Below are 16,756 nucleotides of genomic sequence, written 5' to 3'. Positions count from 1 at the left end.
GTCATTCATACAAAAAACGGACAGGAAGATGGAGCTAGTGAAAGTTAATTACATTCTATAAAAATGAAGTTATTGGCACAGAAATGAGTAGCGCACATTTACAGAACAGGGAATATGAAAGAAACCAAAATTGATAATTTTTCTCTATTTCATTGTGGCTTGTCTCCAAAATCTTAACATGCAACCAGAAAATAGTAAATGTGTGAACTGAGCAAAGAGCCTTGCAAAGACAGTATTTTATGTCTGGGGACAACACTTGAATTACAGCAATTTAAGCCAGTCTCCAGATTGCCTTCTAAAGGATGCACTTTGCAGGAATGCTGGCAGGATCAATACTGATTATCTCCACACATGGAAAGGTACAGAAATCCAGCTTACTTATGGATCTGGTTTTTTCCCTCTTCCAAAAAATAATTTTAGTTGTTAGTATGAGACATGGCAGTTTCAAACTGACAGCTTTCTCATATATGAGATTCCAAACTACTGGTGGTGGTGCCATGGAGGTCAATCCTGCTTTTAAAGAAAGTGATTTCTAAATGAACAAAGCTTTCCAATTCTTCATGGACCTATAAAAACTCTTGCAACCAAGCACCCTGGCAAGAATATCACAGGACATAGCAAAATCTGAATGGGCTATGTTAGAAGTAACAACTGTTCTCTAGAGCATAATCAGGTTCTGTCTACTTTCATGTCTCCAGCAACTGCCAACACTGCAGAGTCCTACCTAAGGGCTCACCTTTAAAAAACACAGTACCATTGATATTTTGATAAAAAGCAATTGTCTTTATAGCAAATGATAAGATTAATATTTTGAGTTGAGGCAGGAGAAATAAAAGGAAAGAGGTACTAATGAACCTAATAAAAAAGCTCAGTCTAGAATGGTTGTTAATCTGTGTAATCAACTTCAGGGAAGAAACGTTTGGTGTCGATAAAGCATTTCCTTAGTAAATTACTACTGGCTCCAGTGTAAGACATTTACAGTAAACACCAAAAGTCTGCAAGGCATCTGTTCTATTCACAGTGGAAGAAGGAACTTTGCTCCATTAATAACTTTAAAAACATGCAATAACTAATTCATGATGGCAGTTCAAATCCTATCAGCAGCCTTCGTTATTTGACCAAGCTGAGTTCAAAGATAGAGCAAAGTTTTAAAGAGCCCCTTGAAAGTTTAGAAGTACACTTTAAATTATTATAAAGATGTGTTGCTCTTCTTTCTACTAAATACAAAAAGCTGTAACTTTAAACCATGAGCAACAACATTATTTTAAGAATACATGCAAGATAAGAGTTAAAATGTGTATATAAAATCCTATATGATCTCAGAATTTGTTTTAGTGAAATTGTATGTTGTACAGAGAGGGCATGTGTAATATACATGTATGTATATATAATAAAATACTTGCTGGAATTTCAACATTTGACTTCACTAGAGACTTAGTGGGACTTTGCCTTAGGCAAGTTTTTAATAGAAATAATAAAAAAATACTTAATGGTACTTAGGGTAAATAATGTGTGGTCACTATGTTTAAAAAAAAGTAATACCAAACATCTGTGCTAGATTTCCACATGATAAAAATCCCATATTACCTACAGTTCTCCCAAAGTTATAAAGAAACAAATGTTTATTTAAAATTCTAGAAGAGACATGTGATAACCAATTTAAGAACTTTAAGGCAGGCATCTTTCTGACAAGAATATATATTTAGTGATCTTTATGATATTTCATTCTGAACATGAAGAAAGTCATAGTATGACGTTATGACTTCAAGACAGATTTTTAATCACTAACAAACCAAGAACGTCCTTTTCCTTAAGTGTACTTGCAAAGACCACTATGTTCCCCACAGGATACATTCATTTTCTTATCAAAGCACAAGCTATTAATTTTTTTTTCAGAAAAAAAAAAAACAAAGTTCACCTGCCTTTGAAAAACACTAAAAAAATATATTAGTGAATTTAGTTAGTTAAAGGCATAGGATTCAGTCTAACAGTGATGGAAAACCAAGTGCAATCTGGGCAGAAATCCTCAGAAAGCATCATGAAACAGAGCTCAACACTCTTTTAAGAGGCTCCTTCTCCCAAACTGCAGCAGAAACCTATGCTTACGCTGTTACTCAGAGCTACATTTGTTCTCTCTTGCTTTGTGAATCAGGAACTAAGGAAACCTTTGCTATAACTCTCTCCAAGCTGAGAATCCTGCTATCCCTGTGAAAGCTTATTGCCTAGATTTTAAATTCCTTGATAAAGAAAAGAAATATAACCCCATTTTTTACACAGCTTATTTCCCAACATTTTAGTGAACCTTGCGGACATTGACATTCTTTGCTATTCCTGTAAAAGAGCAGGATTCCAACTTCAGCTTTATTCTCCTTCTGCTCTATAATGCACCTCACATTTGCCATTTCTAAGGCCCTGAAACACAAAGCTTGAGTAAAACTGTCATCACAAGTTTGCTCCTGTGAAACAAAGTTTAAAGGTGTGAGGATTGCACACTGCAGAAAGGTACAATCTTAGAGGGCCACCAAGTCAACACCTCGCAGTTAGCCTGTACCTCCTACAAGAATATGAAAGCAAATGAAGGAAAAGTTTTATTTTTCAGAGTTGTTTCTCTGCCTCAAGTACACCAATCAATTCCATTACTTTTGCCTGTACTTCTTCTAAGAAATACTATATAAAGCCTGGAGAAGTTCCAGATCTTTGAAGGCAGCTATAATTATCAAATCCTGCTGAGGCTACTCATGGGGTGGGTGGGAGAAGAGCAAGAAGCAATCAATGGCTTAAAAACAAGACATTCCTGCATGATTCTTGGATAACCAGCCCATCAGAACAGTAGGATATTTATTTCTGATAATGGGCATACTTGTGTGAAATTGCCAGAAAATTAATAATTGACAAGGTGGTACAGTCTGACAGACAACAAGAAGTTATTTCTCTCTACCTAGTTAAGTGAAAAAGTGAAAAATTTACAAGCTAGACAAAAGCAGCTGTGGCGTAACAAAGAACACCTCCCTCACTATTCAGCTCCTTGTAGGATCAGTGCTCAGGGGTGCAGGTCAAGGAGAGAGAACTGACATTCATTTGACATACAGGTGTGTTGAAGAGGTGGTCCTTAATTCCCAATGTTTCAAGACCATTTGCTTCAGTTTCTCTCACAACATGGTAGTTTAATTCTCTGGTTTGGTGAAACTATCACCCACCAGTGATTATTAATAGCTTTCTACACACCGTGTTCAATTACCTAAAAGATGAACAAAATCAATGAACGAAGAAATGAATTAACTAAGAAATGAACAGCATGAGAGAAAATTATGGCTGCATTAGGGGAAAACACTGTCAAAAGCTCAACATGTAAGGCTTGACCTTCTTCTAGCTAGGTTGGTACACAATTAGATTTCATGAACTGAAAAATTCAGATTGAAAATAATTTTATTTAAAATACCAACAGCAAAGGGCTTCTGAGAAGTCCACCTCTACATTACATTTTAATGTAGTGTTGAGGCTGTATAAAATCAGCTGTCTTCAGTTAATTTTTTCCATATTCAACTTCATTTGCACCATGTTAACTTTTTTCCCACAGACAGCACTCTTTCTGCTGTAAACTACAGGAGAATCTATCATTGTAAAGGTAAATTGCCACAAACAAACCTTATTTGTTTAATAACTTCATATGATGCTACACAGAATTTTATCATCCTTGTTTCACAGAATCACCAAGTCATTATGGCTGGAAAAAACATCCAAGACCATCAAGTCTCAAGTCTTTGAAAAGCTCCACCTTGTCAATCAGACCATGGCACTGAGTGCCAAACCCAGTAATTTCTTGAACAGCTTCAGGGATGGTGACCCCATCACTTCCCTACATTGTCCATTCCAGGGTTTAACAACCCTTTGCATGAAAGAATTCCCCCTGAAGCTCCCCTGGCACAGACAATTTCAAGTGCAGCAGCAGAAATAAAATAGCAAAACTAATTAAAGAGAAGAAAAAGCCATCCAGGATTTCAGCAAACAGAACATTACACATGACCCAATACTACTTTCTCAGAAATACACTCAAAACTTGAGCTATACTCCAACCTGCAAAAACAAAGAAAGCAGAATATTTTAGGTTATGTTCTAAAATGACAAATATTTTGTTAAGGGTATAGAAAGATTAACACAATTTGAGTGAATTCTAAATAGTTCATGAATGAAAGTCATTAAGAATGTATCCAAGTTCTAGCTTACTGTTAAAGCATTCTCCAGAGGAAAAAAAATGTTCAGTAACTCTGCCAGGTGATTTACACAGTTAGGATGAAAAACTACAAACACTAGTTATGGAAAAAAGAATCAATCCACTGGGCAGGCTGCTGCAGAAGATTCAACCCAGTAACCTCTGTTTTATCGTACTGAGAACCTGTATTGTGCAGGATGAAGACTAAAAGCAGAGACAAATTCAAATGAGCACTGCAGAACAAGGATTTACCGAGCTACACGTAAAGATCAAAGGTTGATCTATTTGGACTTTTAACAAATACGTAATACTTTTAAACTATACATAATGTCTGATGTTACTTCAAAGCATGCAGACAACTTTCCATAACAAAAAAGCAAAGAAAATATTTGAACCTCAGTACATTTTCCAAGAGTCCACCAGAACAATAAAATCCAGAGTCCTGGATAAACAAACAGGCACCTACTAAAACATTTTGTTTCTAAAGAGTTCCTACAGCCTACACATCATACTTCCAAGCTCCCTACAACTTCAAATATGCAGAAACTTAAAAATAAATAAAAATAAAACCTATAAATACTGTGTGCAACAGAAAGAGAGCTGGAGAGAGAGTCTGCACCCAAAGCCTTGAATTCTTATAAAAACAATGAAATCATGAGCCAAAATGTCCAAAACATTAGACAGTTCTTGCCAGTCTGGCTGGGACAGATTCCAGGCAACAAGTCCAGTAAAATTTTAAACCTTGATCGCTTACCAAGGTATATCAGCATGCCATTACCAGTAAATCCCATTCTACACTTGCAGCACTCCAGACAAAAGACAACCTCTATATTCTCATATAAACTGAGGGTGAAACAACACTTTTCCCTGGTCCTGAGAACAACGGGGGGGGGGGAAGGGAACATCAAATTAATTCAGTATAAACACATGCACAGTCTATAGAGAGTAATAATATCTCCTTTCAGCATGTCTTGGACTAACCAGTAAGCTGGATGCCAATTGGACTTTACTTGGGAGCTTCCATTTCATCTATTTTTCAAGCTCAATTCACCTGTATTTCTCACTGTTCTTGAAAACCATTCTCATTAGGAACTTTCTTCAAATTTCCTCATGTCCCATATATAGCCAAATCAGGTTTCACAAACTTAATTGACACTGATACAACAGATGAAATACAATCACACAAGCAACCATCTTTGAAAACAGAGTGTATGCACACCTAAATCCAGAAACTTGTCTGCTAGTTTATAGAACTTATTTCACAACCCTTCCTTGTCACAAATCCAGTATCATTAGGTCCTTATGCAATTCCTTTCAGAATCCATTAATGCATTACATCAGTTTTAATTTAAATTCTGCCTGTGAAAAGATTCAGGATCTACATCTTCACATGAAAACTTTACTGAAACATATAATGAAATTTTCCACTTTCTAAGCTTCAAATGGGCAGCAGAAAATACTGAGTCCTCAATGCACTTTTTTAGGTTAGAGAAGAACATAAGCTAAATATAATATAATTGGTCCATAGCAAAGAAAATATTTTGCCAACAGTCTCTAGATGTAAATAGGTATTCCTAATCTCAAGCTTAATTCTTAAACTCTTGCACTAATTTCATTTGTGCTTTGAGCTGTCAGGCAAACTGGTGTTTTCAGTGACCACACTGCTGCTGAGTTTCTAAGTGAACAGAAGTGTTTCTCCTGACTTGCCTTGCTGTGTGTAGCTGTCCATAACCTCCCTGCAAATTTTCACCCTTCTTAGCATGGTCTTTTTGAGGAAGACTGGCCTTGTCTTGTTTGTCTGACAGAGTCACATGAGAACACTGCTGGGATCTAAAGGGGCAGACGGGCTTGACACCAGGCCAGATTTACTTTCAATTGTACTAATCCAATCATCCCAAATCCAACCCCAAAAATGCATTTACAAGTGATGTAGGCAGCTAGTGCAGGTGGGCTTGGGATCAAATTTAGGTTTTCTAAGTAGAGTACAGCCAGCAGCACAGTGTTTTTATGTGACTTTACTGTACATTTATGTAAAAAGTTGAGAGTATCCCCACATGAAAATACATTAGAAATACACATAAGCAGAAGCCTTTGTTTATATGGAAGGAAAATTATTTTAAAACACTCTTTTCAAACACCAGAAGCATAAAAATCCAGCACAAAGGTAGCATGCACTCATGACTCCTTAGCTAGAGCAGCAGCATGTGTCACTTCCTTCTTCATAGGTCTAGTCTTCACTTGCCAGATATCACTTCAACAAAATGAAAGGATAAAGAAATTTTGCAAAACAACATTTCAGAAACAGTAAGCCCAAATATACCTACTTCTCTTCCATATTTTCTTATTCTCGCTTTCAAATATCATACAGTCCTGTTGAGTACTTATTACACATGTAAAACAAATGCATGCTATCCTTTTCATCAAAAATTAGAGCACAAGAAGAAAGCATTTCAATAATTATTTCTAAAACTGCAACAAGTTCCACGACTATTTTTAGCAAAAACATGTATTTTAAACAAAGAAATAAGTTTTTCATTACCTCTCTAAGATGCATGTTTTCCTTTTCCTTCTGATCTAAAATCACTTCTAAATGATTAACCTGAGATTCAGCCTCTGCCATCCTTCGAGTTCTCTCATTGTCATCTTCCATTCCTTTAGAAGGCAAACCTTTACTTTGCAACATCTCTAGAAGCTTTTTTATTGATTCATCTCTGGCATTTAGTGTTTGCTTTTGTGTTTCAATCCTAAGCTCCATTTCTTCTAGAGTTTTTCTCAACAGGAAGAGCTCTTTAGCTTGTCTATCATGTTCTGCCTGAAGTCTTCGAAAATTCTCCTCCGTGAGCTCAATGGTAAAATGCTCAGCCCCTCGGTTCCCACTTTCTTGCTGGAGAAGATGGTTAAGATCTCTCTGGGTTCTAAGCTCATCTTGAAGTGCCTGGATTGTCATTTGCAGATGCTGCAATAAAGAAGATAAAAGAGAAATTAGCTTCGGATCTGATCGTAGAATTAGTATTTGATTAAAGCTTTGTTGTATGCTGTTACAAAAAGTCATTAGAATTAGTAATGAAAATATACCAAATGGTCTTATAAAATATCAAATGCAGGTGACAATATTTGTAATGATATCTTTCAAGTGTTTCTAGAAAGAAAAAGACAACAACATACACAGACACAAAATAATGTCAGCTACAGATAAAATTAATAGCAACAAATGCAAACACTAGGCAGTGACACATCCATTAGAACAATCAATGAGTACCTACAAAGCTCAAAGACTCAGTATTCCATGTTTTCTAAATTACCTCATAGACTAAAGATAAATCTGCTCTTCATGGTGCTCAGCAGTACTGATGTTCATAAAGTCAATCAAAGCCCTCGCTAAAATTAAAGGGGACTTTGGGGAGGGACTGAGTTGGGACTGGTTGGTTTCATTTTTTCATTTTGGAAACTAAAGCTATGAAAATTTTAGTAAACAGGATTACTGTATCTCTAAAAAGCAAACAAAACAAAAACCACAATAAGCAATACTGAATTTTAAAAAATAAATTCACTGCAAGTAGTGGACAAACCTTTGTTCTTCTGGCATCCAAAAACTGAACAGCATGGTAAACGAAAAAATGAAGCAAAATCAACATAAATAAAGGTCAGATGCAAGCAAAGGAGATTCAACAGAAAGAACTGAATTCAACAAAAAGTATATTCAACAAAAAAATAATTTTATTGAGTTATACAGAAAGGCAACAACAAATTCACAGTACTCAAATATATAAACATAGACTTCACTCACTAGAGGTGACAAAGAAAAGCATATTTGAAATAATCAGTCCCATGATAAATTACAACATTCCTATTGGACATTGCTGTTCTTTTACACTTGTAACGTTTTTCAGAACACTGTAACTTGTCCTAAAATATTTATACTACATATGAGTACAGGGATCTGTCTCTGTTCCAGAGGTATGTCTTGCACTCCTTACTCAATGCAAATCAAAATCAAAGTGGATTTTGCCCTGTTAAGGTTAGAGTGCAGATAATTAGCCTAAATTGCTATGGCTTATGATGTTCATTTCAGATTGTATCCTCATCTGACAATTTGTTTTTCTTGCTTTCTCCCCTCTACTCATTGCCTACACAGCATATCGAGCTTTTAGAAATATGAATTCCTGAACAGGCTCACAGTCTGTACTAAGACATTTAACTGAAGGAATTAGGGGACTTAAATGCATGTCATCAGACCTTTTAGATTTAATTGATGTTCTGCAACTCCACATTCTAAAAAAAACAAAACGACAACAGAAACCACACCAAATAAAACCCAAAACAACAACAACATAGACACCAAACAATAAAACTTCATTTCACTTGATACTACCTTGATGTTTTACACAAGGACATGTCAATCTGTTGAGTTTTAGCAATGACTTAAACTAAATGAAAAAATGTTAATCTTGAGAAATCAACCTTTTGAAATAATGTCTTTTAACAGTTATTTCAAATGGAAAAGAAGTATTGCCAGTGGTAGAATTCATTAAGACACTCTGAATCTGTTTGATCATTAAATAAGCAGTACTTTAATGTATGTCCAGATCTTAATTCTCTTTGTATCCGCATCTTACTAGGCACACACTCAGTTGAGAGCCTACACATGTAGGCCACTCATTTAATGGCAACCCTTATATTTCCTTAATCTCACCATCTTTTTAATTAGCTATAATAAGCTTAAAAACTCCAGTAAACTTTAAAATCCTTTAGATGTAGAAACTTTCCCACTTTGCATCTACTAATGTGCCAACTGTTTGGAACCCAAGACTAACTACACCTTCTGGCTTCCAAAATGATTTCACTGTCCTACTTCTCACACCTGACCAAGAACCTTCTCTGTACTACTATGCTACAACTAAGCAACAGCAATATTCAGTAACTACCAGCACCCCAGAAATAGTCAAAATTATTTCCCTGATCTGAATAATGATTTAAGATACATCCTCCTAATATTAAATCAGACAATATTTATTACTTCATGCTACAATCTATTTGCAAATGAATGTTTTTCCAAAGTCAAGTAGTCCCTATATACCAAATGTCGATATGTCTATCAAAATCTAGCTGAGCAAAAGAAAACTAATTCTAAAATACCATGTTCTAACCCACAAATGAAAGTAAACTTGACATACACATTGCTAACACACAAACCTTCTGAATGTAAGCTCTAAAAACCAAAAATTGTTAGATTAACACAAAAATAATTAGAAATCAGAATTGAAACAACCATTCTGGTTAAGATAAATGAGACAAGTTCCTTTTCTGCCCCCAGCAGCCTGTGCATGCTCTCCTTAGCTCCACCCAGACCCACGGCTGTCACTAAGCATGGCAGTAGTTCTGGCTGCTTCTCTGTGATTATCTTAAAGCTAACAGCCTCAACTGTGGCAGACTACTGCTACTGCGACATGAAAGAATCCATTTTTGTACACCTTCAAGACTTAGAACATGGTGGACCAGATTTAGACTTCTGCTGGCACAGATTCTTCTATCTGCAGCTTGCTAAGGAAAGGAAAGAACAAATGTTGTGAGGGTGGAAAGAAATTGTATAATTAACTGCAGGGGAAGGAATGTAGGAGTGCTGTGAATATCTGTCACATGGCTATCATTACAGACACAGAACTTTACAGGATTTAAAAAAATAAATGTAAGATCTATCACATTTTTTATAATTTCTATTAAAAATGGACCAGTTGACCAGAAATATTTCCATGCCAATTTCTTGACAATATATAAATAGTTCTCTCAGAACTTTTTCAATCCTTTTCCACAGCCCAGCTCCAAGAAGCAATCCATGGAACTGTGAATTGCCCCATAAACTGAAACAAAACTATAAAAGGAAGATTAGCTATTGGCTCTTCACAGACTTCAACTCATGTTCTACACAAGGAAGTTCCTCTAGTCTATGCCAACTAACTACACCCAAAAGAATTGCCTGCTGAGAACTCTCCTGCTTTAGTGTGCTTTGGGTCAAATAAACACTTCCAAGGCATCCCAAAGCCACAGATGTGGTGAACAGTAGGGAGGAATGGAGACTTGCTGATTTAAAATTGCTGGTCCACCTACAGAAGCACACAGCTTCTCATGCTTTGCACCATCACACTGCCACCAAAAGCAAAGAACACGTTCAAGAACCCAAGTCCACCGGATGTTAGCTCTCGATTCTCCTGTTTCTTTCCCACCCCAGTAAACAGAGAATTGGCAGGGCTGAATCAGTTGACATAGTGGAGTCTCTTGGCAGTGGCAAATATAAAATTATACAGAAGACTGTGCTAAAAAAATCCTGTGTAACTTGTATCCTATAGAAAGCTACAGCTATACCTGAAGAATGCACCTCAGCAAATATAACAGCAAATTATCCTGTCAACCATACTCTCATTCTCTAAAATCAAGCTTCCTTATTTATTCCATAATCTATTTGTGCTCTATTTTAATTCTCCACAGTATGAGGCTCTATCATTGAAAGGAAACAGACTACTTAAAGCTTTCTTATGAACTGCATCCAAATCAATTTGTATGTTAAATTCAGTTGTGCTACTGAAATAAGTACAGGCATTACACTTGGAAATATTTGTAACTAAGTATTATTGAAGAAAAACACGCAAATCATAATTTTCTTCTTCAAAGAAAAAAAGGGAATTGGAGACATTTTCTTCATTACCATAAATTAAGAAATTAATTGTCATGCATTTCCTCATCTGCCTATTACAGTTCATAAATCTGGCATCCAAAAAACCCCAAAAAATTCTAGTTGACTAGAATTCTGCCTGAGTAAGACAGGACTGACAGAGTTGGAAGGAGAAGACAGATCTAATTTGGGAGGAATAGCAAGAGATTCTGACCACACACAAATCTTTAACACTAAAAATTCTGAGCGTGAGATGTGAGAGAGCTTTTGCATAACACTGTTTGCTGATATAACCACATATTTGAAAAGAGAGAAATCTTGTCTGACTTTGCTTACTTTTTCTTTGCTTATGCCTTTAAATTTGGTGTCTTGTCAAATTCTACAAAGCTTGCCCTTACAGGCGTGCCTTGCAAGTTTGATAAGGAATCTTGTCACGTACACTGAAATGTGCATTTCTTAACACAGATGTGGTGGGCTGAGCTTGGCTGGAGGCCAGGACTCCACCAAGCCACCCTACCACTCCCTCCTCAGCAGGACTGGGGGCGGGAGGGGAAGAAGATGAAATAAACCTCATGGGTCAAGGTAAAGGCAGTTTGATAAAACAAAAGCAAATGTGATGCAGAGAAGCAAAGGAAAACACAAGATTCACTCTCGATGTCCCTTGAGCAGCGCATACCCAGGCACTTCCTGGCCAGTAGGGCTTCAGTACAACTGCTCCAGAAGGCAAACACTGTAATAAAGAACACCCCCTCCATCAGCTTGTTCAAACCTTTCCTCCTTGTCCTCCTCCATTACTAACCAAGTGCCCACCAAGCTGCTCTATCACTCCCCTAAGCTTATCCCTCACCCTGGGCTTTGCATGTTAAATAAGGAATCTGGTCACATACATTTAAATCTTTTTTTTTTTTTTTCATGGAATAGAGCTCACTTCAGGAACAGAGCTCAGTTCCCTTTGACAAATGCAGATCTTAATTCACACATAATCCTGCTTCTAAATTAAATACTCTCATTATGTGCATTTTGTTTTAATTTCTTGGCCCACTCTGATCTTCACTAAACCTAATTTCTCCTCAGGCCCCAAACCAGCAGTGAGGAATGCTGATCCTATGGCATTCTACTACTGTTTAAAAAAAATCCAAACGATTATGTAGTCCCTGGAGTTTTCTGAGAGCAAAAACTGCCCTCCAATACATCAGTAATCTATTCTGGAATCTGACAGGGCAGTGCTGACATATTTAATCTGAAGTATCAGACTTCACTACTATTCAGTCAGCTTCTCCAGGTCATCTCACATAAGTATTTTGGCGAAATAAACAAATATTGCATAAAGACTTGAGGTCATTGAAGAAAAATGCATCCCCACACAGGCTGAAAAGCTTTAGTACTGCAAATTCAGAGCAGCTTTGTAGCTGTTTTTTAAGGAACAACCTGTAAATATATTTCTTTCCTAATTTCTTTTTTTGCTGTGGGCTGAGATATGTTGACAAACCAAATCTTGTAGCCTGCAATCACAAGAACCAGAAGGTCAAGTGGAAGAGACTTTTAGAAATGTAACAAGTCAAACAGAATTGAGAGGAATAATCTGCAAAGATTATTGCAGATGATTCTGCAAAGATGTTGGGAGGAACAAAGTAAATTTCTTTAGTTATTAAAAAGAGGTTTAATTAAAATCTTTGTCATCAGTATCATAGCAAAATGCAGGGGTTTGTATTTCAGTGATCCTTACCATGACAACTTTTAAGCAGTTCAATTATGCTGCTATGACAACACTGACCTCCTTTTTTTCCCTTTGGAGAAATACTGTTAGTAGTGCCAGAGGCATTAAATAGTATATTAGTTGACTGAAAAATCATCAGTAACAAGTATTTTGACCAATATGAACACGTGGAAGAATCGCAGAAGAATCTGTTTTCAGATTACTTCTTACCATTTGCAGGGGGAAAATACAAAATACTTTTTAACAAGGCCTGGAAATCAATGTCAGTTTAAGAAAAGCAGATTATTATTTGCTTCCCAATAGTTCTGTCTGCAACATTAACTACCCAGCTAAGAACAATGCACGGTTTAGAAGTCCTGGATACTCAAAGATAAATCTTAGGCATTCATGTTTTAAAACTATTCTCAACAGATAAAGTAACTATGTACTGTGGGAAATCCTCCATCCCCTCATGAACTCCAGTTCCTCTGATATTCTTTTATTGCCTGCATAAAAAGTTTCTCCTTTTTTCAGAACTGAAGCACTTAAGGTTCCCCAAGGAAGCTTTTAAATCATTTGGGATGATAAACCTTTACCCTCCCCACACAAAATGTCCCTCACAGCCTTGGCCCTACATAATCAATACTTGTATTTGTGCTCTGACCGCCCATTGTTGACCAAAGATGAGCAGAATCCCTGTCCTACAGCTAATCCCAGAGTAACTGCAATCACTGAACAGAAACATGGTCTGAGTTTCCCATCGCCACAGCACAAGTCCAGGAAAGAGAGAAAACACTCAAGGCCTTGTCCAAACAAAAAAGAAAATTCCACTCCCCCATCGATCTCACCCACAAGCCCCACTGGTAACAAAGAGATACAAGAGGAAAAGAGAAACAAAAAGCACAGGAGCACATCATTCCCGGCTCTCTGTTCCTCATGAAATAAACTTCCAGTTATCTCCTCTGCCTTTTATCTAGAGGAACAGTAAGATTTCAATTCTGCTGATGCACTGTCTGGTACTTTGTGGAAGCCTTTGTTTTTGAGATTGCCTTCTCTGCTGTTAAAGCTTTCCTGTGAAGAAAGATTTAACACAATAACTATACCCCTAAAGCAATAATCACAGGCTTCAGGAGGTAACAGTACATTATCAAGGGTTTTCAATATGTTCTATTTAGACAAGATATTTGCTGACATACACAAAGCTCTCAAAACATTGTGGAAAAAATTCTTAAAACTGAATAAATGTTGTTCACTAACAAAACATTGCACTGTGCATTTATTACAGACTGAAATTTTGTTTCTGTTTTACTTCCAAAAAAAAAAAAAAATTGGAGGAAATACAAAAAAAAGAAAAAAATTCTCCCTGATCTCCAAGTTAACTCTCCACACACCAAGCATATTTTTTTTTTCCCCAGCATAAAGATGTCAAGCCTTTTATCAAATAGTATTATATTCCTCTTTTGTTATAATTCATGGAATATTATGTATTCAATGCCCAGTACAGAAACAACCATACCCGGATTCAATCAGCAAGTCACAAACAGGTAACTAAAATGACTGAAAAACTGGTAAAGTATTATTTGTCTCAGCCTCACCAAGCTACAGGGTTTTAGTTCATTTTCACCCCATAAAACTGGTTACATATTTGTTATCAACATGGGAATTGATTAATCAAATGGTGGGAGAAGCTAAGAGCATATTTTTGTTTTGTGGGGATATTTCTGGCATTTTTAAAGAAAAAAACTGCAGAGCTCCCCTGAAAGTGAGATCACAAATGTCCCCAGTGGAGCAGCAATAGACTGAGCACTTCCCTGTCAGATTCCAGAATAGATTACTGATGTATTGGAGGGCAGTTTTTGCTCTCAGAAGACTCTAGGGACTACATAATTATTTGGGTTTTTTTTAAACAGTAGTAGAATGCCATAGGATCAGCATTCCTCACTGCTGGTTTGGGGCCTGAGGAGAAATTAGGTTTAGTGAAGATCAGAGTGGGCCAAGAAATTAAAACAAAATGCACATAATGAGAGTATTTAATTTAGAAGCAGGATTATGTGTGAATTAAGATCTGCATTTGTCAAAGGGAACTGAGCTCTGTTCCTGCTTCCATGGCCATGTACAACTGAAATGCACCTATCCAAAAACTGGGAATGTTTGCCTTCTTACTTTTGTATCCATGGGATTACGTTCTTTAACACCAGTTAAGTGTGAACCATCATGCAAAATGCAGTTAATGAAGAACAAACAGTTAACAATTTGTTGTTTCTAAGTGCCAGTTTAAAAAAAAAAAAAAAAAAAACAATTGATAATCAACAAAAATATTTGGCAAGTACTTGCCTCTTTCTTTTTGGACAGTAGTATGTATTGTGCAGCCTGCTGATTCAGTCAAAATAATAGCATAGCAAAAAAAAGGCCTATTACTTTCTTATTTCTCAAAAACTGAGGTCGGCGTACATTAAAGGAGCTTTTTTCAGGCACCAAGTCAAGAAATTGCTTACAAAAGAAAAGCATTGAGAGCAAACAAGGTCACATTTCAAACACTGAAAAACTTCTGGTATTTGATCTTCAGACCCTCCCTTTATCTGCTTAAACTTTTGCTACAGAGTTTCTCCTTCTGGCAGAGAACTCACTATTACCTTGAATAAAAAAGGAAAATTAAATGAATCCTTTTCCCAGATTATAAAAAGAATGTGAACTGGGCTCTATTTTCCCATTATGCAGTCTGCCTCTAATGAAACATCCCACTTCTTTCATGAAAGAAATGAAACAAAATCTGAGGAAGGAGATTTTTGTGGACAAAGTGCAGGTTCTGCTGAAGCTACCAAAGAGAAATGCAGATAAAGGAAAACTACAGAGGTGTCCAAATAGTGTTTCCAATTATAAATTCCTAACAGATCAGAACAGAAATGGTTGCTACAGTCAGTAAACAGCAAGCCACAAAACACTGAATGATGTTAAAAAATGAAAACAAGTATTCACATAATATGCAGTATGTGCTTGTTTTTCAGGGGACTTTAATACGTGACACACTGTCAAAGTTCACATTTTTTATGTCATATCTAAGAAGCAATACAAGGAACTCCAACAGACAGAGAGCCTGCCAGTCTGTCCAGTGGAGATTTTGGTGATTATTTTACACTATATTGAAAGACACAAAAGAGGAAAGTTAGAAGACCAAACACAACCTCAGCACTGTATTGCAAACCTTGATGTTTAATTCACATGTGAACTGGGGGCTTGAAGTTTCTATACAGGACGTCTCCATTGACAGAAGAGACAAACAGAAGAGACGAATGCAGAACATCACTGAAAGTTGTGGGAATGGGACATTTTAGTATTTTTGCTGACGTTGTTACTGCCACCTTTCCATTTTGTAACTTTCTAACTATATATTTTTAAATGCAGCCACTAGAAAAATCATATGAATATAAATTATTCACATGACAATTTCAAGCACAGCTTTTAGTAAGCCAGAAATACAAGATCCAATTTCAACCTCCCCCGGTCTATTTTAATCAGCAAAATACATAAAAGAGCACTCTTCAGCTTTCAATTCTTTTTCACTACTAGGAATAGTACTGTGAGTTGATTAACCATAATACATAATCATTTCCCATTGAAACAATCTGAAAAGGAGCCTTAGAACTATGTGTTCTGATACAGCTAAAGGAAAATGAAAAAAAAAAAAAATCAATATAGGGATTTCAGTGGCTCCACTCAAAACAGAGTTGATAGATCCAACAGTGACAAATGATGCATCACAAAGCAGGGATGACCATCTGGGAGGACATTTCATCCTGCTTTACTGAAGAAATGCAGACATGCAGGAAAGAAACCAGCAGGGCTCAGAAAGATCCCCGCAGTTCACAAATATACGCTTTCACAAGTTGGGAGAAATCTGTTTTCACAGTGAACTTCGTTAGATCTGGATTTATTCTTGTCAGATTTCGTAGGAGTCTGTTCACGGCCTCAAGGAACCCAGGACAGCCCCGTAAAAAATCTGCAGCTCTGGAGTGTCCCCACAAGGTGGCACCAAATCCCCAGCCGCCAGAACACCCGGGCGGAGCGCCGCCACGGCAGGGCAGAGACCCACGGCACGGCACGGCACAGAAACATGGCATAGAAACAGGCTACAGGCACTGCATGGCACAGAAACATGGCATAGAAAACAGGCTACAGCCACATA

The 16,756-nt window shown here is 36.8% G+C and overlaps 1 protein-coding gene across 1 annotated transcript in view; it reads right to left on the bottom strand.

The window, feature by feature from the left end:
- Window positions 1-16,756, bottom strand: part of ERC2 (ELKS/RAB6-interacting/CAST family member 2) — a 283,564-nt gene that overhangs the window by 236,366 nt on the left and 30,442 nt on the right. The window contains exons 2-3 of the mRNA XM_041462495.1: window positions 7,780-7,803; window positions 6,750-7,166 (exon numbers count right to left, since the gene is read on the bottom strand). Of these exons, the coding sequence (XP_041318429.1) occupies window positions 6,750-7,166; window positions 7,780-7,803 (441 nt within the window). The remainder of the gene's footprint in view (window positions 1-6,749; window positions 7,167-7,779; window positions 7,804-16,756) is intronic.

Source organism: Pyrgilauda ruficollis, unplaced genomic scaffold (genome assembly GCF_017590135.1).
Source record: "Pyrgilauda ruficollis isolate IOZ18807 unplaced genomic scaffold, ASM1759013v1 scaffold10, whole genome shotgun sequence".
NCBI classification, from domain to species: Eukaryota; Metazoa; Chordata; class Aves; order Passeriformes; family Passeridae; genus Pyrgilauda; species Pyrgilauda ruficollis.
The sequence above is the reverse complement of the archived record's forward strand: the minus strand, read 5'-3'. Positions and strand labels throughout refer to the sequence as shown.